The sequence below is a fragment of the Argiope bruennichi genome, chromosome 3 (assembly GCF_947563725.1).
Source record: "Argiope bruennichi chromosome 3, qqArgBrue1.1, whole genome shotgun sequence".
Classification (NCBI taxonomy): domain Eukaryota; kingdom Metazoa; phylum Arthropoda; class Arachnida; order Araneae; family Araneidae; genus Argiope; species Argiope bruennichi.
In genome coordinates this window covers 53,400,527-53,425,109 of record NC_079153.1, presented here as the reverse complement: position 1 = coordinate 53,425,109, position 24,583 = coordinate 53,400,527, and the positions used below count along the sequence as shown (strand labels likewise).

Genomic DNA, 24,583 nt, shown 5'->3' with positions numbered 1-24,583 from the left:
GGATAATATTTAAATACGCCTTAATTCTTAACCATAATTTTACTGGCATGTAGGTCAATAACAAGGATGTAAAAGTTAAAAGTTTTCAACATATTATACTTAGCCAAACTAAAACACACCTTTAAAAGTCCCCCTTTTTGTTCGTTCAGGCAATTTTTTAGAAGGCTCATTTTTCTTAATAACCTCTCGTTTACTTTCACGGGGAGGTCGAGTTTTGATCTCTTCACTGTTCCGTGATTCATTTGAACCAGATCTTCGTCTACCAGGTTTTAAGTTGTTAGGTTCTACAGGACTGTCCCTGTTGCTGACTCTACCTCTAGGTGGTTTATCTCTTGTACGAGCCTTGATCAGTTCACTTAGTGTTAATTCTTCATCAGTCGAGCAATCAGAGTTCACAGTTGACCCTATTATTTAAGAAATTTCTGTTATTTGTAGATAATAGCTGCCTTTCCAATAGTTTATAAAATTTAGGGAGAAAGTAAAGTATTAAAAGGCCAGAAAATCCTTGACTAGAAAGGATAGAAATATTTAAGAATTTTCAGTTTTTCTGATTTTGAGCATAATGCAGTCAAGATAGGAAAAGCAACTTGAAGAGAAATTTTGAAGAATAGTTCTGTCACACAGCTTTTCTAACTAAACAAAAACTCAAACTTTTTCAATTAATTTTAGAAATAAAATTTTGTTGTTTTTTAAAAATTAAATATGAACATTAATTATATTTTAAATGTTTTTTAAATGGATAGGAAAAGTAAATTAATTATAAGCATGTCTTTTGAATCAGAAAAAAATTTATAAAAATTCAGAACTGAAATAACTTGTATTACTTTTATATGGAAAGGGCAAATTTCTATAAATGAATATTTTATAGCACTTTTATTTCAAGGTATCAAAATTATTAATAGTCAATCTGAATAAGAGACAAACTGATGTATAAAAAAATCATTTGAATCTAAGAAGTGCAATTAAAAGGATAAATAAACTACTTTAATTTTAAGTAAACACTTTTAATCTAATTACCAATTTATAGTTAATTTTTGACTTTAGACATTTTACAAATCCTTAAACTGCTCAATTAGAAATCTCTAATTAAATAAAAAGTTGATTATTTTTGTCAACTAACAAAACCTTCTACAGCTTAACTCTTATTACACAATATTATTTGTAAAATAAGTTTAACATTCATATATCTGAGTATTGGCTTCTATTTTCCACATTCACTCAAAACATTCATAAAAGAACACACACGCCAAATAAAAAGAAATAACATAATATGCATCAATAAAATAAAAGAAAGAAAAGTACAGTACATACAACTAAATCATAGAAATAAGGATTCACATGCATCACATAAATATCACAAATTCTATTTATCTGTACACAAAGAAATTCAATACAGAAAACTACTATTGCGAAAAACCACTTACCAGCTTAATTTAAAAAGAAAATTTTATTATTTATTAATAAGGGATTTTTTTTTTTATTCACCCTATTTACAAAACATAACACTGCAACAAAAAAAGTGAGGTGTGGAATATGCTCTAAATGAACTTAGTTTTTCTTTCAAGATTTTAAATACATTAATATACATTTAATGTAATCAAAATATGAAACAGCAAAAATTTCCATATCAATTTTTAAAATTTTTTTGAAATTCTAGTAAATTTAAATGATTACAGAAATAAATAACAAATGAAATAATTTAACCTCAGATTTTAAAATAATTTAAACAATACTTATTTATAATTAATAAATTAGAAAGCAAATGGCATGCAGAAAATTAGTTTCATTGCTTTGTACTAAAGAATCTTTGAAATACAAATGTTTTTAAATATTTTACAATAATAATTCATTGTCAGATTTTAACAAATTTCTAACAATTGAATTAAATTCTAAAATACAAATCAAAAGAATTTGAAGAGCTATAAAGGAATTTACAATATAAGCATATAAGCAATTCAGTTTCTTAAACCTAAAATTCTCGAGGAAAGTTTGATGATAAATCTAGTGTTCTAAGAATAAATGAAATTGAAATAATTATAATTAAATGAGTAATATTTAAATTATTCTGATTTTAGTACTAATTTTAAATGCCTGAAATCAAGATTGATATTCAGATCAAAGGAAGAAAATAATGTAAAATGTAAATAAAGCTTTAATTTAAAAACTGTAATTTAAGATTAACATTCATTTACATAGTCTGAATATATAAAAATTTGAATTGTTGTTACTATTATTAAATGAAACAAAAGAGAATGTATCAAATTGAAGGATATCAAGTGAAAAAATGCAAAATAAACATCAATTTAGGCTTAGCACACATATGGAAAATTTCTACTAAAAAGACTCATTTCTTTTATGAATGCAAATTATATATCAAACTTTTATTATTAATCAATCCCTTTATAAAAAATTAAATAAAAAAATTTTTTTTGATAATTAAATGGATCAAAATTACTTTATATATGGACATGAGAATAGTTAAATATAATTTTAACTAAAAACTGTATAAAGTAAGTACCAAGGTTATTCCATATTATTTAAAATTAGGATGACTTGTAATTTCAAATAATTCCAATAAATTCACAGCCGATACAACTACTGCTTAATTAACACCTTTTGCAAAAGATTTGGACAATTTGTAAAATTACCCGAATCTTGCAATATCCCAAAAAATCTTGCATTATTTTTGAATAAATTATTTCCCTTCTAACTTCTAATTGGAATAAAACAATTTCAAATTTAATTGCAAAATCTGATTCGTTTTCTATAAAATAAATTGAAATAAACATTTTGAAATTTTTTTTTATAAAGAAAGATTTCTCTAATAAAAAAAAGTCATAAGTAATATTAAAATTTATGAATAAGATTTTTTTTAAATATTTGCTAAAACAAAAATAAATTTTACTACAAATGTTTCAAAATTAAAATTCATATTTTCAAAAAAATAATTAGCATGGAAGTAACCAATATAGAAATGCTGCACTTATTTCTATATGGCAAATTCTGCCATAAAAGTATTGCAAAATTAAAGATTACAAAGAAAAAATTATTCTAAATTTACAGCCTATTATATTAACATTTTAAATTCATAATGTTATACGGTGCATCCATGGTTTCATCTGAGCATGTTTGTCTTACATGTAACAAAAAGCAAAACAAATATACTTGTATGTCATACAGTTAATAGTCATATAAAAAAAGTAGAATTAAAAAAACTATATTTAAATTATGAAAAATTGATTTTAAAAAAATGAGACAAATATATAATAATGAAATTCATGTCACTATTTTCGAATTTGTATGATGTAAAAATAATTTTTGTGCAGTGATTTGTTCAGAAACTGTGGGAGAAAAACAATTTCTTTTGACTCCCTAAAAACAGAAGAACATATCTTAATCAATCCTTCTAGGGGCTAAGGAACATATGTGCTGAATTTTATTTGTATCTGTCAAGGGGTATGGACTTGTATACAGTTCAAACAAACAAATGGACATCCAATTATATATATATATATATTATGCACATCAAATACAAATTACAATAAAGGTTCATTTATACTACATTTGTAATAATTTAAGAAACTTACCTTTAGGTTTTTTAATATTGGAATCTTCTTTGCGAATCCTTAAACTCATTCGAACATTTTCTTCTAACTTCTCATTTTCTATCTTTTCAACAATTTCTTCAGCTACTTTCGCTTTCATGAAGACAGCAGCCCTTTTGGGGCCATCTTCAACACCCATACAAGCCTTAATAAGTTCAGCAGCATTTTCAGAGCACTTCCTTTTAAGAGGCTTCGAATAGACTAGAGATATTTCAAGCTGAGAATCCTCTACAGTAACTGCACTGTCGGACTCTGTGCTATCCACAACACCAATACTTTCATCACCCAGTGGACGGAATTTTTGCAAATCAACACTACATTTTTCATTGTGAGTGTCAGTATCATCTGGTAATAATATGACTTGGGAATCATTATAAACTTCTTTCTTTGGAAGTTCAATAGATTGTTCTAATCTCATATCACCACATTCAAATTCACTGTTCTGAGAAATTTCCACACATTCTGATGTTTCCGCAACTCCTACCTCAACATTACTTGCAATTATTACTTCATTTCCAATTTCACAAGGATTAATAGATCCGATTTCAACAGAATTATCAACACTAGTTTCAGAATTTATTGCTTCAGTATTTGATTTTGTTTCTGTATCAGATGACAAGGTAGGATTACAAACTGAACTGCTATCAGCTGCAACAGAGGAATCCTGTTTATTCGATATGTAATTTAAACTAGTCGTAATGGCACTATCATTAGTTTGTTCACTTTTCACTAAGTCATCTGATTCAGCTGAACATGTATTAGTCCTAGTATTGCTTTCTGGTATTTTAGATTCACTATTAGAATTTTTAATCACAGTGGATTCAGAATTTGTAGAGTTATTTTGTGCAGAATCTTCTGACCTTTCTGTTTCTTTATTAGCAGGTAATATTGATTCGGTATTTATTTTTTGATCATTTGTTTCATCTGATATTGAAGATGCTTCATTTGTAACTATTTCAGAAGTAGTATCTGCAACAGACTTTTTAGAAATTGCATCTTTATCACAACTGCTATTTCCAGAATTGAGAGTCTGCTCCGATGAAACACATTCAGAACTTTGCTGAGAAGGAACTTGAGTATTTAATATATTATTTGAAGATATTATGTTTTCGCTTTCTAAAGAGTTAGTAGTTGCAGAAGTTGTAGTATCTGGAGATACAATGCTACTAAAGGTAGAAGAATCTGCAGAAATGGGATTAATGGAAATGGATTCATTTGCTGCAGAGTTTTTATTTAAGTGTTCTGAAGGAGATGAATCTTTTGTTGTACTATCAGCAGATGTAGAACATTTGACACCAGATGAACTTGATGCTTTTAGTGTATTTTTTATGTTGTCAGCAGAATTTTTGTCTGGCAGATCAGCACTTTCCACATTTGTTAAATCTGAAAGACAACTAACAGTACTTATTTGCATAGAGGTGTTTTCAACAACTGTCACAGGTTTTATTTCTTCTGTTACAAGTTTGGTAATATGACTTGTCACAGAAGGTGAAGGGGTTGAAACAATTTGCACACCAGATGAGGTAGTGATGCCCCCTGAATTAGTTAAAACAGCTGTTGTGGTGCTTAAAGAGTTACTTGAAACAAGCTTTATAGATGGAGATGTACCAGTCACAACAACCGATTTTACAACAACTCGATTTCGCATATTTTGTGAACCACCTTGATTAGAACAAGAGAGACCAGGTGATACTTTTGACACAACTAAACGAACTGGAGAAGAAGAATGGGGATTTCCAGATGAAGGAGCATTTTGAGATGAGCCAGATTTAGAGCCAATAATTTCTACAATGTTCGGGTTAGCTGTGGAACGGACAGATAGAGCAGAAGCCCCACCGGGTAAAGTAACTAATTTTATGGGAACAGTTTTAGATGAATTAAGGGGAACAACCAAACTTGTAGGAGAGTTACTACTTTGCAAAGATCCCCTCTGACCTCCACCTTTGAATATTAGTTTAAACTTTTGGCTGCTTACTTCAGAAGGTAAATACTTTACAGGTGATAATAAAGATGTCACAACTGGATTGCCTGAAGCACTTACCAAATGAACAGAATCAGAACATGGTTCCTTTTTAATATCTATTTTAGCCGATAAGGATTTATTTTCTATGCCTACTAATGACACTGGGTCTTGCATTATTAATAGAGATGATGTAGAATCTGAGCTTAACACAGTAGTGCTAGGTTCTGATTGATTTTCTTTAGGAAGTCCAGAACTTTTTGGAATATAACTTTCTGTTGATGAATTGCAAGGTACTTTTTCTTCAGGTAATGTTTCTTTAGTTGTTGTTGAATTAGTTGACAAAGGCTGCTGCACATCAGGGATAGCTGAAGAATTTAAAGGACTGCTCCAAGATACTAATAATGTAGGGCCAATTGAACTAGAGCTCCCTTCACCTAAAACAAAAATCCATCATTTAATATTTTTAATACAAATTAAAATTCTTAGTAATTTTTTCAAAAGGAAGTCCCCTCCCCCCTTAATTATATATCTAGTTGAATTATAAATCTCATCTTTTTTTAAGGAATACTAAAAAAGGCAAATTTATTAAATTATTTTCTATTGTAAATAAGTATAACTATATTAATAAAATTTTTCCAAGTATTTTGTTGTTAAAAAAATTTCACAATTCAAATAATAAAAAAAAGAATATTTCTGTAACAAGACCTTATAATTAGTCTTATTGAGTAACAATAAATATAACAATGGTAGTATTTACAATAAAATTAATACAGGGCCACTAAAATTATTCGTGCCTGATTTTCACAAGCGAAGACAGAGTGTATTTTATCAGAAAATATTGATGTTTTATTTCACCTTATAGTTTGCACTTCAAAGATAAAAGTATCTTTTGTATACATCTTTATAGTAATGATGAACACTAATAATAAAAGATTAGTTTTTGAGCACAAATTTTTTTTTTTAAAATGAACAATGAAAATTTTCATTTTTAACACATAATACGTTTTAAATTTTAGGAAGGCATGAGCATCAAAACTGTGTGTGTGTGTGTATATACCTTTCAGTTGTTTATTTAGATTATGCTTCCTGGTTTATGGACTGTGAAAAAAAAAAATGGTTTGTTAGATTTTGAAATGGTGATTTTACACTGGCAATCAACCAAAATTAGTACAGTCTTCCAACATTGATGGTAGAACTGCGAATGCTTTAGAGCAAAAAACTCCAGAAAAACAACTGTGGAAATTGTGGGGCAAATGAACATAGATAATTCAATAGCCTTTTGCTATTTAAACAAACTTAGATACATTTCCATGCTTAATACTTGGGTATTGCAATCTTTTTTCTATCTCATCTATTTATCTGTTTGTATACCAATAAAGGTGGGGTTTTTTTTAATGGATCATATGGTAACGGCTAATGACAAGACATTAAATAACGAAGTTCAAGGCAAAAGAATTAAGAAAATAGCACCTCATATTCTTCTACTATCTGATTATCACCTGATTTGATCTTTGCAGAATAGTTTAAGCGGGAAATATTTTAAACACACACACAAAAAAAAGATGCACAAAAACATCTCACCATACATATAATTCAAACATAATTTTTTTTTCTTTTTTTCAAAAATTTCTGATATTCTTCCAAATTAAAAGAAAAGAAAAAAAGATGAAAATAATGTTATTAACAGATGTATAAAAAGACAGTATAAACAAAAAGGAATAAAGTACACAGATTATCATTTTAAAATTTAACCTTTATTTTTGATAGCATAACAGAAAATAATAATGAATGTGTTTAATTAAGCATTATATGTTAAAACCAAATTACTTGAAATTCCAAATTTCATCACACTGCATCACATTAAAAATGCCAAAACTTGCAAACTCTGAAAGGTTCTTACAAGCAAACAAACTACTTTCTTCCCCATTTAATTAAAACTTTGGCACTATTTTTCTATTTGACCATTTATGCAACTTTAATTTTCTATTTAATATAACAATAACAGGAAAATGCATAAATCTCAAAATGATATTCAAGTGTATTGGTACAGAATATAAATCATTTTTAGATTTAAAAAATAAGAAGAATACTAATAATAATAAGAAGAAAAAAAAGAAAAATAGAATGAAAATATTTTTATTATACCCTTAAAAAATGGGATAATTCAAACATTTTTAATTAATTTTTTATAGTAATTTTACAACTTATAAAAGAAAATTTTATCACACATATTATTCATACATTCACATGCCTTGACACTCCATTATTTAAATTATAACAGAAATCTCTCCAACAAATTCTTGACAATATAATTATCTTACATAAATTATCCATATTTCAAAAAACATGATTTACTCCACATTTAAATTTATAAATCTTAAGAAAATAACAGATTTTGCAATTTTAAATTCAAACTAAGAGACTTTTTTTTCCCCCCAACTCAAACAAAAAATTTTTTTTAAAAGAAGCCATTTAGAACAAAATGACCATAGCTGACTAGAAAAAGAATGGTAAATCTAAAGAAATTGTTCATTAAAAAGAAAATAAAATCAAGATAGATTTATAATATCTAATTTTAAAAAATGTTGAAATGAAATATTAGTTAAACTAGAGATTTCTGAAATGGAAGTAAAGCCTTAAAAATTAACAAGTTTTTGTTTTTAATTTTTTTAACTAAATAAAAAAAATTGTTTATAAGAACCTTTCAGGGCTTACAAATTTGTTAATACTTATAAATAATTTCAACATTTCCTCTCTCACATTTATTCTATCTTCGGGTAAAAATTTAGAGAGACAACTTTCAAATATATATGGTAAATCTCAAAAACCTATTAGATGATACACAGGGATATTTGAAGGAAAATAGGAAGACACATTTTGTAAGCTATTGTTCAAAATAAAAGTCATTAATTAAAACTATGTCCTCAAACACCTTCAAAATGAATTAAGTATAATTAAAATGTACACTTTAACTCTTCAAAATACTGTTTACATGATGTTGATACTCAACAAACAAGTTACAAGTCACCATACATCAAATACATATATATGTTTGTGATATTTAACAATCTAGAGTAAAAAGAATTTGAAAATGCTCAGGATGAATCTGTTATGTACTTTATCTTTTTATACACTTTTATAAGTTTAATAATCGCAGGATTTTTCCTTTAAGTAATGAAGTACTTTCTCGTGAAGTACTGAATAACATTAAAATACTATTTTTGTCTATAACTAAAATTAAAATCATTTCATGACCTTCATTCAATTTCCAAAACTAACTTTTAATCACAAATTTATCATTTTAGGACCTAAAATAAAATTTAAAAAAAATGGTACTTAATACATTGTTTAGTGATTCAATTTGTTTATTACATTCTTGCAAGTCATTAAACAAAAAAATCAAATGGGAACCTTTATAACACTAATAAGAAAAAAAAAGTCAATATTAATAAGAGAAACCTACCTCCTGCAGTCACTGCCTTAGGCTCACATTTTTGCGATACAGATGCTTTTTCTTCTTGGGATATTTCAACGATTTTCTTTGTTTCTGAAGGGCAGACAGAACTTTTATCTCTGGATTCCTCAGATTTTGAAGCATTATTTGAAACTGAAACATCATTATGTGGAGGACCTGGTGTACTAGTTGGAATTTCAGCCAGTTGCATGCATCTTTTACGCTCCTCATCAATCGAATCCATGCTGGATTCTTCACTTGCATTGGCTGAGGAACTAGAAGGTGGACTTGCTTTAGCACTCGATTGTTTCTCTTTTATTGCAGCATCCACATGATTCACCAACTTTTCTTTAGAATCAACATTGCAAGGCAAAGTATGAGCTGGAAAATTTTCAGAATGTGTCGTTGCACTGGTTGAGTTTGCAAGATTAGTGCTTGGAGAGGATTTGCCTTCACAGAAGGTGATGCCACTGGTATCATGCATCATTAATACACTTCGGACCGGCACAAACTGGTTACCAGAAGATGATACAAGAGAAGAAACAGAATTTACTTCAGCAACACATCCTGATTTAGCCAAAACATTTGGCACAGCCGGTGAAGATTGCTGAGAAGGCACTTCAATCACATGGGGTTGGATTGGTAAAGTATCGGCACTGATTATCTGCGCAATTGGTGATTTTTTCATTTCAACTATACACATATTTTTATCAGATATATCCACAACTTCACTGTCTTTCTTAGGTACTGGAGTTAGACATGAAGCTGATGAATCACAAGATTCAGAATGATTAGAAAACAACGAATTTTTGCACTTATCACCATCATTATGAGATGGCAAAGGCATTGATGAATGTGATGATAGAATTTTTACATTTTCACAAGGTTCATTTTGCAAACTTTCTTTCCTATTGGCAGTAGCATTTTTATTTACATCCAAACTTTTTTGTACTTCGTTTACAGTAGTATCCTCTTTAGAAGAAGATGCAGTTTCACAAACAGATGTATCTTTTTGTACATGTTCATCTCTATTTACACTGTGTAAATTTTCTGTTACATTATTATTATTGTTATGAGTATTGCACTGATGATTATTTTGAAGTTTTTGGCTATCTGTAGAACTAGATACATTACCTAAAGGATTAGCCACAACCCCTTCAGGTTTAGGAAGTCTATTTGCATCCATAGAGTCACTTACTTGCTTTTGAACATTGAAATTTGAGGCAGTTTCATTTGCATTGCAAGTAGGTGACGAGGCTGAGTGAGAACTCAGAGGCACAGTGGGTTCTATCTTTTTTAAACTACTGGCAGATTGCGATTGAGTCTGATCACTAGGAGAGTTGGTTTTCTGTACAATGTTTTTACTATCAGCCGGTGCACTGGGTGAATGAGGTAGATAATTATTTTGCATAAGAGGTGATTTTCTGGAACCTAGAAAAGAAATATTTAAAATTAAAAAACAATACAAACAAAGCATCAAAAACAACTTTAATACATTTTAAAAACCATTAAAGCTTTAAGATTAACACCTTAATCAGTGAGACATTTAAATTTTAAAAAAATGCTGGAAATTAAATTGAAAATAAATTAATTATATCCTTTATCTTTTTTCAATTAGATGTAGATATAAATTACATGATTAATAGCTTACAATGACAAAAATGCTTCATTTCTCACTAAAAGTAAAAAGATGAAAAGCACAAAAAAATTGGCATGAATAAAATTTGCTTCCATTCTTCCCCTTTTTTCGAAATACTTGATCTCTTTTCATTGTTTTTATTCACATTTATTACACACATGCCTTTATCAATGTTAAATTTTCTTCAAAAATTTTCAACTTTGATTTTATTAAGTGGATAAGTATCTTTTAATATGCGTGAACAGTAATTTACCTTTAAACACAATTTTTTAAAATTGCTGCAATTTTTTTTTTTTTTTTTTAATATTCAGATATAATTTTGTCCCTTATTTTAGTACTTCAAAAATTTCAATGCACCCAATAGGGTTATCAAACTCCCCCCCCCCTCCTAAAAATTTTCTATAAAGAGAATGAGTATGATTTCCTTTCACTAATTAAAATTGTCATTATTATGTATTTTATTATATCAGCTTCAAAGTCATACTTCTAAAAATATCTCAGCTTTGCATTTTCTAACCACAGATATTTGGCATTTTTGTAATATATAGAGTTTAGGTATCCCCCCTCCCCATTAGCCATTGCTGCATAATCACCAGAGCTCAAAATTCAAATAACAGATTTTTTTTTTAATGTTTGATTAAATATTACAGAAAATTTTCATATCAAGATTCCCAAAGTAGAACAATCATAAATGCATATTATAAAATCTGCAGCAAACTAAAACTATTTCTACAAAAATATAAATGTCACCAAACATCTCAAAGTGTATGCTTATTTATATGCTTGCTGGTAGTCTCCAAAGCACTTATAAATCATGATGCATCTTCCTGTGGCAAAATTATTTACCTATAAACTTTTTGAATTTGTAATTCCATTTTGATTAGAAATTGATATTAAGATGTCTATTTGAGTAATTACATCAAATAAAAATCTAGGAATTATCCAGTATCTGAGATGAAAGAGCCTTAATCCATTAACTCATCTTCTCTTGATGTTGTTATTCCCTTAAAATTTAATTTCTTAAAAACGTCAATATGAACATAGATACATTAAGTTTTTCTCACAGTCAATGGTATGCTGCTGAATTCTTGAGGGAAAATTCTAAGCAATCTGTGACAATACAAAAATACTTTTCAAAACTTCAAAAAAGCCAGAGACCCTTTTGACTGAATAATTAAAAGATTTTCATACAGAAAAAGGACCACTGATTCAAAAGTCTGAAATTTTTTAAAGAAATGTTTGAAGAATATTAGAAATAAAAGAAATGAAACTAATTTTAGCCATAATCAATTTATCCTGACAAGCGTTTATAACATTATCACATGTGGCAGAACCAGGCAAGGCTAACTGAAATCTATATATTTCTTTGCGATCTCTACTCTTAGAGTATGTTCGCAAACGGACATTTTTTACCCAGCAGGCAGAACAAAACTTCAATGGAAATTCAGAAGAACCTGTAACTTCCAGAAAATTGCATGTCTAGTTAGACTATATTTAAATATTCTACACATTGCTCTTTGAGCAACATCTACTTTCCATCCAAAAGATTTTATGTCCATACTGAAAAACTCCATGGATTGCATGTAATGTACGATTGTAAAATTTTACAGTCTAAAGTTTTATATGTGACACGAAAATTCTTTGACTTAAAAATTTGTAATTCTTTGTTTTAAAAAATTTAAGTTTACATTTCGTTCATCCATATTAATTTGTCAAACTAACTATTCATACAAACTTGTGATAACTTCTTTAAAATTCTCAAACAGTTCTTGAAACAGTTTGTGTTGAGTTTTAAAAATACTTAATTTCAATACCTTGTGGAGATTCAATTGGCTGATTAGCACTAAAATTGTAGAATAAATTTCATTTAGCATTTTTGTGAAGTGTTGCTCAAAACTTCATAAAAGTATATAACAATTTTTTTCATTTTTTCGTGTATGTTTACCATAAGTGAACATAGATGAAAATAATTATGATATATCATTTAATACATTAAAGGATGAATGTGATGCAAGATTTGATACCCATAAAAGGTCAGTAATCTATCTGTAACCATAGATGACAATGAGTACTGTGTCATAGGAGCCACATACCATCTTCCCTGTCCTCTATGATGATTGATGTTATTACATTTTTGGAGCTATGGCTATAATCTTTTATTCTTGACATGTTTAGAAACTCGCCTTTTTCAAATGGAAAATAAATAAATAAAAATTTTAAAGTTTCTTGGACTTTTCCAAAAATTTTGAAATTTTCTTATATTTTCCCTGTTTTTCTAGATAATCTTTAAATTCCCTGCATTTTTTTCAGTTTTCCCAATGCAGTGGCAACTCTGTACAGCGTTATGCAGCCCTTCACGAACATTCTGGTGAACTAATAGCTACAGTTATTGAAACAAAGTTACTCATTTGATCTTCTCTCTTTAATACCAGAATTCATATCAATCCATTTCTAATGCAAAACAGATTTTATTTTTAACTCTCAGTGCCACAAATATCATTCTTTGTATTATCGTAATGCTTTAAAATGTAAAAATAATAGTTTTAAGTGTCATAATGCTTGGTTTGAAAATATTCAAATAGTTTAATGCATTCAAGCATTTTGGTAGTAATGCTCTCCAAAGCAGAAATTTGATCCTATGCCCCTATTTAGTGGATTTTTTCAACGAATTCTTTGAATTATTTACAACTTTTCCATTCCAAAAAATTCAACTCTGTATTTGAGTTACACATGCAGAATATTCAATAGGTCAAGTTTAATGATGATAACCTTGTATATGTTATCAGAATTCAATATTCTTATAGTAAGTAAAAGTCTTACATTTTTATAGTAAGTGCAAATGTTTTATTGCATGTTTAGAGAGCAGGCATTCAATAACATCTAGAAATAACTTTCTAGGTTTAATTTAATTAATAATTTCAATAAAAAGTGATAAACATTTTAGAAATTAAAAAAAAAGAACAATATTATTTACTATAAATTTAGCAATGATTAACAAATATATGTATTAAGAAATCTGTAACACTAATGCGTTGAATAAAACAATACTGCTTTTTTGGGTGGGAGGTAGACTAGATAAAATTTTTAATAGCTAAAATATTCTAAAATTTGGTGCAGGAGGAAAACATATAAATAAGCAAACCTTGATTTATTTATTGCTGGTAGAAATTTTTTTTCCCCGAAACATTAAACAATAGGTTTAAGATGAACTGCTTAAACTAAATAGTTAATATTTTACTTATATAATGCTGAAAAATCATTGATTTCCACATTAATGGTTAAATGGCATACATGAAATAGAAACAATCTTAATATGAAAAGATTTTAAATAAAATTTACTTTTGTATATATAATAAATAACTGGAACAAATTTTACAACAGATTAATTTCCATTAGATGTATGTAATCAGTGCATTTTCATAGGAAAAGTTATTATTTAAATAAAAGTTCCACTATCATAAATAACTGGTCTTAAATTATGATGCCATCAGTTGTATAAGTAACCTCAAATCCTCTGAGGAAAAAAAATTAATTTACATGAATATAAATTTTAATAACAGAAATGGTTCTGAAGATTTTTACAGCAAAACAATCAGTACGAACACTTGTAAAATATTAATCACTAATTATCTAAAATCTGTTTTATTTAAGCACAAATTATTACTATAAGTTATCAAAAAAACAAATGAAATGATGCAGCAATTGAATATTATAATTTGTAAAAGGGGTTTAAAAATGATTGATTGATCAGCCATAACATAAACATGAATCCTAAACAAATAAAAAAGGTAATTTTCATTTTAAATCTATGTTCTAGAGGTGTGTGTGTGTTGGGAGGGAGAATCTTTATTTATCAGCTATATAATTAAAAAAAAATTATTTTAAGCATGGCAAACTATTTTCAAAACTATAGCATATATTTCTCTTTTTCTGATTTTAAACAACTCATGAAGTATTTTACAGAGAAACCAATATAATCACAAATTTAATATAATCTGCATAACACCCAAAATAAATTTAATTCTGATATGACTAATATTATAAAAATAAAACTCGCTATCATTTCGTTTTACCATTTTCCTCTTTATATTTTACATTAAAATTTGGCAACTTCAAAAAAGGAGATATTGTATTTTATTTTAGAAATCATTTTGTTACTTTTGCTTCTTTATGAAATATTTCTTTATATGCCATTAAAAAATATTACAAATATTTATATGTCACAAAAATAAGGAATTAAAAATCATTAACCAAATCATGAAAACTAAGACTGACATAAATGCATATTACTCTTAAAAATCAGAAAAATGACTTATATGCACTTTGCAAAACAAATATAATATAGGTAAATATTTGAAATATAATTAAAAAATTTTCTTTAACTTTCAATGATAAATTGATTTTTCTCCTCTGTCTTTCCATAATTAAATCTAAGCAATACAACAATTGTATTGACTTAAAAGTGAGTGCAATACTAAATATTAATGTAGATTTAAAATTCTTTCTTACATAGAAGGTCATGTATCATTTTTTTAATCACAATTTATTTATTTTAATGCATAAAAGGCCTTTTAATCACATAAAACTAATTTGTTTCCTCTACAAAGAAATTTCTACTTTGAACTAGTTAAATTTTTACAAATAAAGGCAAATATTTTGATATGATTTGTGGATAGGGCCTTTCTAACCTCTCTCTTCTCAAGAATATTTAACTCAATATTACATTAATAAGAAAAAAGATTAGAAATTCCTCAAATGCTAAATGAAAACTATTAGATAAGTTATCTCCAGACTAAATACAATGGTTTAGACATTATAATGTGTGTGTGTGTGTGTGTTTTGGCAAATTGGATGGAGAAAACTGATGTTAAAAATCAGGAATTTTTCTCCCTTTATTATTTTTAAATGAACTAAAATAAATAAAAATTATAAAAAAATTAGATTAATTATTTAATATTTTAGAATAAATAATTTCAGCTTGCAACTGGAAAATTTTTAATTCACCAAACTTAAAAAATTAATAAGCAAGAAGATATTATATTAATGATTATTATAAAAATATAATTAAAAAGTTATTCAGTGAATTTTAATGAAATTTACTAAGCTAAGATTATTTCTATAATGTTACTTTTTTGCATGCAAATATCTTGAACAAAAAGGCAATATCTTATGATAGTCTAAATAATAGTTACTACAAGCCAGTTTAAGTCCTATCTGAGTGCATTTAATATTTCCTTTTATAAAAAGAAAAAAAAAAAAAGTTTTCTCAAAAAGTTTGATAAAAAAAATTATCAAACTTTGAAATTATGAAACAAAGACATGAAACATTTGTATATCATATTTATATCAAAGAATTGAATTTCAGAAATTTACATCATTTCTAAGTACTTTGCCCATTTTTTCACAATCAATACAATTACTTTATATTTACCATGGGAGAAAACTAATAATAAAAAAAATATTGAACTAAACTTACTTGAAAATGTGTCATCTACTGTAGTTCCAGAAGGAACTGAAATTTCACAAGATTTCTCCTCACTTGGATTAGTTATTTTATCCACTACTGCACCTTCTGTCCTTTCAACAGGCAAAGTAATACTTGTATTTGAGCTCACCTCCATTTCAGCAATCGGTGATGCATTAACAGGCAATGCTTCAGTTTCAGAAACTGCAGCTACCTGCAAAGGCAGTGGTGATTTTGAACCAGCAAACGAATGCAAAGTAACACTCTCCCCAGTTGAACAAGAAGTCAAAGTCATTACTTCAGATTTACAAGAATCTCGTGGAGTAAGACCAAAAATATTGGAGGACTTGCGTTGGACAATGGGATTATTAACCGATGTTCCAGAAAGGTATGTTTCATACGAAGAAATACGACTTGATGATACTTTTTCAGTCATTTCCACTATACCTCCACCAGACATGGACATATTTTTTACATTTTGATTCCATAATTCATCTTTGATTTTTTTGAAATCTTTGCTATTATTTCCCCGCACTCTTTTATCTACCGAGTCCATACCTCTCCCACTTACTGACAATGATATAGTTGAAATATCTCCTGTCCTAGTAGCCCTTGGTGACCGAATTTTCTTCTGACTTGCTTTAGAGGATGCTTCAATGGTAGAATGATCCTCTTTGCTAATAGTATGCCTTGACTTAGAATCATCTTTTCTGGGGCTTACAACAACTGCAGAGTTAGGACCACGTAAAGAGATATGTAAAGGAGGCACTCGAGGTTCGGGAACAGAAGAAGTAGACGTTGTAGTCATATTCTTTTTCAAACCAGGAATACTTACAACTGCAACATCTATCTTTTGATTGAATGGAACATTAGATTCTTTCAGGCGCTTATCCTTCACTTCACTTTCTTTCGATTCCCTAATAGTTTTAGAATCTAATTTCAACCTAAGTTTTATCTTTTCCCCAGGCACAGAGGAAGTCACAGAAGCTGTTGGTATGCAGTCAGCTTTAGATGAAGTTTCTGCTTTTTTAGCATCCTTCCCTGATTCAGTTGTTAAGCAATCAGTAGATGATTGAGAAACATCAGTAATAGATTTACTGATACCCGAGTCAGTATCTGATGAAAGGTTGTTATCTTTACCCCCGTCAGATAGACTTCTTTCAGAATGGCTCTTTTCTGAAGATTCAACTTCAAAATCGGGGAAGGGAGGAAGAGAACTAATAGATTCCTCTTCCTCCTCTTCATCACTAGGCATTGGTTCTAACTGTCCAGTAAAAGGATTAATTAAATGCTTTGTTTTTCCATCTGTTGAAGATGGAGGGGATGGGAAAGGATTTGAATCAGGTGTTGATGTGCTCGGAGTAGATGGTGTACTAGATTTCTCTGCTTTTGAAACAGGAATATCTTTATTTGATTTCTCCATTACTTTCACCAAAGAGGGATCTCTTCCAGCAAACAATGGTCTAGTTGAATTCATAGGTATTGTTCGTGGAGCTGACATGCCATATGACTGAATGCCTCCAGCCTGAGTTCTGGACAAATGAGGTGCATCAATAGGAATATGAGTATGGAGAGGAAGATTACCCGTGTGTACCTGAGGCTGACCTTGTGCCTGTGGATGGATATTTGGCACTGTACGAGGCCCTTGGGTCTGACGAAATGCAGAGAGTGTTTGATGACCAATAGGCCGAGTTGTTGACACCATGGGCTGCCCTTGAACTTGTGATTGCAATGATACAGGTAGTAATCCCTGTGTGCCAGGATGAATATTAGATGCATGTGGTTTGACATTAGTGGAAACAGGAGGCTGTCCTTGGGCCAAAGGATGAATGCTGGTAAGTTGAGAATTAGGAGTTGAGTTACTTAGAGGCACATTAAGAGGTTGATTCAGAACACTAAGGGGGTCGAATCCTCCCGGTGATCTAACACCTGGGTGAGACTGATAAGAGGGTGGAGATGGTGATGTAGAGAAACTTGGAGAGGCTACATCATCATCTGAAATCTTATCTTTCTTCTTACGAGGCTTCCTCTTACTTTTTGCAGCTTGGTTAGAGGCTGGTGATGGAGGAGGCATTAATTTATTATTTTGCTGCAAATTAGATGTTTCACTTTGAAGCAAATTTACAAGTAAGGGACTGGACAGAGCAACATTTGCTTTTGATGTGGTAGCTATTGCATTAGGGGGAGGTGTTCTAGAAACAACACTATTAAAAGCAGAATTTGTTATAGTCCTTGGAACTTTAATGGCTGAACTAGACACTTTAGATGGAATAGACAATGCTGAGGAAGCATTGCATGAAGAATTCAGGATTGTGTTTGTAATTTGTGAAGTGGAAGAAGTGAAAGAAATACGAGGGCTCCCCCCTTGCACATGAAGAACAGGTTGGTACTGAGGACTTGTAGAACTGTTTTTTGTATTCATAGCATGTGTCATACTAGCAAAAGGAAATGGACCAAATCCCGAAGGTGGTTTAACAGAAACATTAGGGGAAACACGTGAAGAACCAGGCAGTGTAGCAGTAGTGGTGGTCACAACAGATGCAGGGGGGAATGGGATAGGTTCGGTACTTGAAGGAGCTATTACATTAGGTGAACGGAAACTAACTGAAGATTCAGGTTTTGGAGAAGATGTTTTCTCCAACCTTACATTGGGATTTATAACAGCAGCAGCAGACGGGGCTCCTCCAACAATATGTCCAAGGAACTGACTAATATTTTTATGAGCTGGTTCAGCCGTACTAGGTCCAGGCACAGGTTCTGCATTTGGTAAATTGAATGATACACTTGCAACATCTCCTTGCTCATCAGTAGTCTTCCTCAAAACAATTTCTTGAGGCTCACTATACTGACTGGCTAGTGTCAAAGTGATAACCTGTAAAAATAAGTACTTTTAAGAATATAATTAGAAAGAGCAACTTTATGTTAATATTAAATATAATTTTCATATAATAATAAAAATGAATGAATCATTTAGAAAGTTTTATGCTGACATCACATTATGAACACATATGCATGCATTCATATGCATGACATCACATTATGAACACATTTATTTATATAATAGTTTTCCCATTCAGAAAATTTTAGCTCAAATAAGATTTGATATCACCAGAGAAAGAAAAATTGCATAAATATATAAATTACAATTAAACACTACATGCATTTCATCTATTATTTTGAAAAAATAAAAATTTACTATTATATTTATTTGATTTATTATACTTTTAACAATGCAGGAAAAAAAGCTATAAGAAAAATTTAAATTTTTATTTAATTTACTACAAAAATTTAAATCAGCATATGATCAATGAACTGCAAACCTACTATAATATTGAGTCTATTAGTACTGACCTTTAAATATTGTAAAAATATTAACAAAATTACAGAAGTTACAAGTTACAATTACCAAAACTTTAGATATATTGATAAATTCAATACATATTAAGAGATATTAAGTAAATTTATTTTCAAGCACATATTTCCAAAAGATTTATAGGTCAAAAGTTAGGATTCTTACCCTAAGCACCTTCTTTTCAAAGACATCTTAGATAAATCTAGCTCTTAGAAAAATATCTTATTAAACATAAAGTTTTATGACAAGTCATGCTTTTTAAGTTTCAGTTCCTTCAGCAAATAATATCTGCCATATAAAATAGTTCTTTATAAAATGCTTAATCATTAAATTTTGCTTGCATCTTTTTTCCCCTCATCAAAACAATAATAAAACAACAAATATAAAATTTGATGATTTCCAAGCAATATCAAGATATCTGAGCAGATAAAGGAACAACAAATATAAGAAATCAATGTAAAATCACATTCTGTCACATTTTCACAGAATCCCTTCATTAAATACAAATTTAATATCTTTTATTATATCAATATTTTACATTTAATTATATTAAATCAATCTTGAAAATCACAAAATATTGAAATTATTTCACATATTAGATAAATTTAATTGGAGAAATCCTATTGCTATTTTTCAAATGACAATAATATTTAAATATTACCTTATTTAGAAATAGTATATTTAATTAACATTTATATGTAAATTTTACTATAAAACGAGTAGAAAAAATTACTTGGTCCCCTTCAATTTGAACTGAAAGAATTCCAAGGTCTCTTAACACTCTGTCCCCTCTTTCAGCTAACTGTCTTAGACGCTGGGCAGCTTCCAAAGGGATGTTAAAAGTTACTCGGACACTATTCCACGGCTCAACTTTGGTTACTTTGATAGGATTTTCCTCTGTTAAAAAAGTATAAAATGAAACAAAAATTATTATTATTACCATATATTCATTTTTAACATTTTAATTCAATGGATAAAGTTTATCAACAAGGCTTATACTTATTCATTTTTAAAAATAACTTATTTATAGAAAAAAAGTCAATTTCATTAATTATGTAAAAATTACTGAATATTTCAATATTGACTATTTTTGAAGGATACATCATTTAAAAAAAAAAAAAAAAAAATGCTATTTTTGAGCTTTAACAAATCACATTCCTAAAATTCATATAATTTCAAAACCACATATGCAGAAGGTAGCATTGTAACAATATTAAATAGTACATCAAATAAATTCTTAACAGTTTTTTCAATAAAAAAATATCTACATTGTGAAGTGATTATTGAGCAGATAAAGTATCACAACCTCTGTATCTAACTTTGGCCAGTTTGTTCAATAATATTCTTCCAAAACTGAATATCAAATAAAATAAGCAATTAATGATCTGCAACATTTAACATATTTTTCCATGTAACAATTAATAATTGATACTTCCTAATGGAAATATTAGCATTTCCATCTGAATAACATTTTAGAAAATTATTCACGTACTTTTGGAGAAAATGAATAATCAATAAACCAAATATATTTCTGTCCAAACAGTAAGAATAAAATAAAAACACAAAAAGATTTTTTTTCCAAAAAAAAAAAAAAAAACAATAGTGAGTGGCTTTGGATGAAAGTGAGATAAAGAAGGAATCAGTTTGCTGTGCTTAAAACTGGGGTGGTCAAACTGTAGTGGAAGTGTTTCTGAATTGAAATGATTGCATTAGTCCCATCAATCAATCAGTTGTGTGCCCATGGATTTTCATGAGTACAGACCAGTCCTAATCAGTCTTTCCCTTGCTTCTTGATTTATTTCTTACTCCTTTTTTATTATTATTATTTTTTTGTTGATTATCGTACTCTCAGAATGGAAAAGCAGGCAAATTAAATTAAGTAAATGTAATTTTAAAACATAATTTCAAAGGATGCCACAATTCTGCAGATTTTGAGATGCATGAGGTACCATTGTCACTAATATTATAACATATATTCTAGGAGCACCAGTAAAGAAAATATGATGCCACATGTAAAGGGCAAGATATACACATATATGATCCATATTTGTAAAAATATACATTTCAATAATTGTAGATGAAAAAGAACAACATTTTTACTCAATGTAAATTTTCTCAAATTCATTTAATTACTAAATTAATCTTAAATAATTTAAAATATAAGTTACCCATATTTCCTTAAGTATATGTACTTAAATTTCAATGAATTTTAAAACCAAAAGGTTTGAAACACACTCACACATATATACACTATCATTCTTCAAAAGAAAAAAATTAATGGAGAAGAAATTGACATTAAATTGAAAGGATTTGCACTTATTAGTTATTATTGCAAAAATTAATGAAAAGGGTTAAATATGGAATGGCTTTTGTATTAATACACAATAATACAATTATTAACAAATGAAACTGATAAGAAAACACAGTTCTTTTCTTTCAATTATAACAATTTTATAATAAAAATATTACTTTCATAATTTTACTAACTTTTAACTTTAACATGGGATAATCCATGCTTTTACAGATAATAAATGAATGGGGAAAATTTTTTTTGGCGTATTTTAAATTTTAATAAATAATAAATAAATTTCATTATTAAAATCCAAAACGAATAAAAAATTTGCATTCATTAAGGATTAATAATATGTTTACATTATTATATTTGTCAAGAGGTTTTTTGGTGAGAAAATAAAAGATTTTTTTTTCTTTTATAATAAATAAATATTATAAATAAATTAATATATATAAAAAAAATTCACATTTACCATCTGAAATGAGGTTTTGTAATTTATTGATAAGAAGCTGGAGTTTGAAAGGGAATGTGGGGTCTCTAATATCTCCCTCACATGTGAGGACTGTAGTTGCTAAGTCCTCCCCTTCCATATCTGTAATACAAAAATAATATTATTAAAAAAAGTTCCTTATCAAATCTGACATGTAGCAAGATTTAAAATCTAAATTTTTAAAAAAATGTCCAATGCCAAAATGTTCGGATTGTTTAGAAAAGACTTTATTGAATAATTGTTATGAATTTACAAACAAAAGATTGAATACAAAAATACTGAAATTAAACAAAGTATTTACACAATGAACAAATGTAGAAAGATGTATAATATGCTTTCGGTCAATTTTTATTCTTTTTGTCCTTTTTTAATAAATTAAAACTTTTTTAAGGGGGTATGTAATTGATGGAAAATTACTAGATGACTTGAACAGAAATGATATAGTATTTCATTTGAAGAATATTTTAATATGTTGATATAAATCTGCAGACTGAACAAACAAATAAAAAGCAGAATTATTTCAATTAAATCAGATTTATTTTCTTTTCAGCAAAATCAGAGTCCTTATTCACAGGTTATTTTCTTTTCTTACAAATATGATTTCAAAACTACAGTAAATGAAAGCTTATGTAAAATCATTGCTGTCCCATATACCATCATATTCACTTCCAACTATACTCACATACATGATTACTCATAATCTAACAAAAAAGATAGAGGCTCGATTCATAAATTTAAACCATTAAGAGTTTTCACGTACAAGGGGAAAAAATTATTAAACATTTATCAAATTATGAACTAAATTTAAGCAAATATACAAGAATAAAATATTTCCAGAATAAGAAAAGTCAATTTTTATCAAATGCAGATAATTTAAAGATTTATATACTTCATATTGTTTTAAATAGTCACATCGATATACAGTAATGCAAAATATACTTGTAAACATGATCAAAACAGTATAGGAAGAAGAGTGGTGAACTTTAAAAATGCTTTCTTTGAATAAACTTTTATTACCCACTTGATAATACTTATGAAAAAAAATTTCAATTTTAATCTAATATACTTAATTTTTTATTCAATTTTTAAAAACCATATTCTAAATTTTTGTAGCAAATTAAGTAGGTGTTAAAAATTTGAATTTACTCCAGCAAACACTTTTAAAATACATAGTAAAGATATTATTAATACATTTGTAAACCTCCAAAAAAAATTTGTTTTTTCATAAAAGGAACAAATAATCATTTACAATGAAAAAGGATAATTTTCTTTCTTTTCTCAGCTTCGCACACAATCATACTAACTGAATCATCTAGTTTTATTTAAAACACTGCAATTAAAGTTTTAAAAAAGTCACAGGATCATGACAATAATAAGCATATATAATTCTAATAAAACTAAGGAATTTTAAAAAGGAGCATGCTAAAAAATTTTTTAATCAAAACTGATTAGCAACTTTTTATTAAAATTCTTATAGCCTCACTTCTGACAATTAAAACTTTTAATTTACAACAAAAGACAAACATAAAACTATATATAAATCAAACTTCAACATTGTCCAGAAGACAGGTTTAATTAATATGCATTTATACAATTGTGTTTTCAGATAAAGCAGAGTCATAAGTGGAACACTTAATATCTAAATAATATCAGAAAACATGCAAATAGACATGAAAAAAATTAAGAGAACTGATACAAAGATTTGTTTAGATTTTAAACCAAGAAATCCATACACAAAAACAAAAAATTATTTGTAAACCAAAAGTCTATGACTAAATCTAACAGAAATAAAGTAACATTCAATAAATAAATTACAACAGTAAGATAGTAAATAAGATTCTAGTTAGAGGAGATTTATCTGTAATAACATAATTTTAATTATAAAATACAACAGTAAAGAATTATAGAAAATAAAAGAAGTAAAGTAATAAAATGAACAGAAAACATTGATATTAAATAAGTAAAATCACATATTTAAGAATCAAGAAACTGCTTTTTTCTTTGTTGGATTTTCATACTGAATTTAAATATTACTATAAGACTTTAAAAAAAGTTACATTTTGATAAGCAAAAAATTTACTTTATATACCTCATTTTTCTTTCCATACAACTAAGTGCGGCATAATCAAATCACAATGAAATAATATAAAATGCATTTTTTGGGAAGGGGGGGAATACTGAAGAAATTCTTCCAAAGAAAGCAAGCTTCTGAATTGTTTATTTCATCATCTGAAATTAGGCATATTACTCAATTTTTAGTTTGAATTTATAAAAGTTAATAGAGTGGAAATATAAAAGCAAAACAATATTAAGGATCTTAAAA

The 24,583-nt window shown here is 28.1% G+C and overlaps 1 protein-coding gene across 2 annotated transcripts in view; it reads right to left on the bottom strand.

Moving 5' to 3' along the window:
• LOC129962505 (serine-rich adhesin for platelets-like) overlaps nucleotides 1-24,583 on the bottom strand; it is a 37,479-nt gene that overhangs the window by 9,711 nt on the left and 3,185 nt on the right. Inside the window, exons 2-8 of one of the 2 annotated variants that reach the window (XM_056076247.1) lie at nucleotides 24,350-24,489; nucleotides 22,243-22,362; nucleotides 20,211-20,374; nucleotides 16,138-18,997; nucleotides 9,032-10,453; nucleotides 3,588-6,002; nucleotides 120-404 (exon numbers count right to left, since the gene is read on the bottom strand). In XM_056076247.1, the coding sequence (XP_055932222.1) occupies nucleotides 120-404; nucleotides 3,588-6,002; nucleotides 9,032-10,453; nucleotides 16,138-18,997; nucleotides 20,211-20,374; nucleotides 22,243-22,360 (7,264 nt within the window). In that variant the 5' untranslated portion in view covers nucleotides 22,361-22,362; nucleotides 24,350-24,489. The remainder of the gene's footprint in view (nucleotides 1-119; nucleotides 405-3,587; nucleotides 6,003-9,031; nucleotides 10,454-16,137; nucleotides 18,998-20,210; nucleotides 20,375-22,242; nucleotides 22,363-24,349; nucleotides 24,490-24,583) is intronic. The other variant, XM_056076248.1, reaches the window with a different exon arrangement.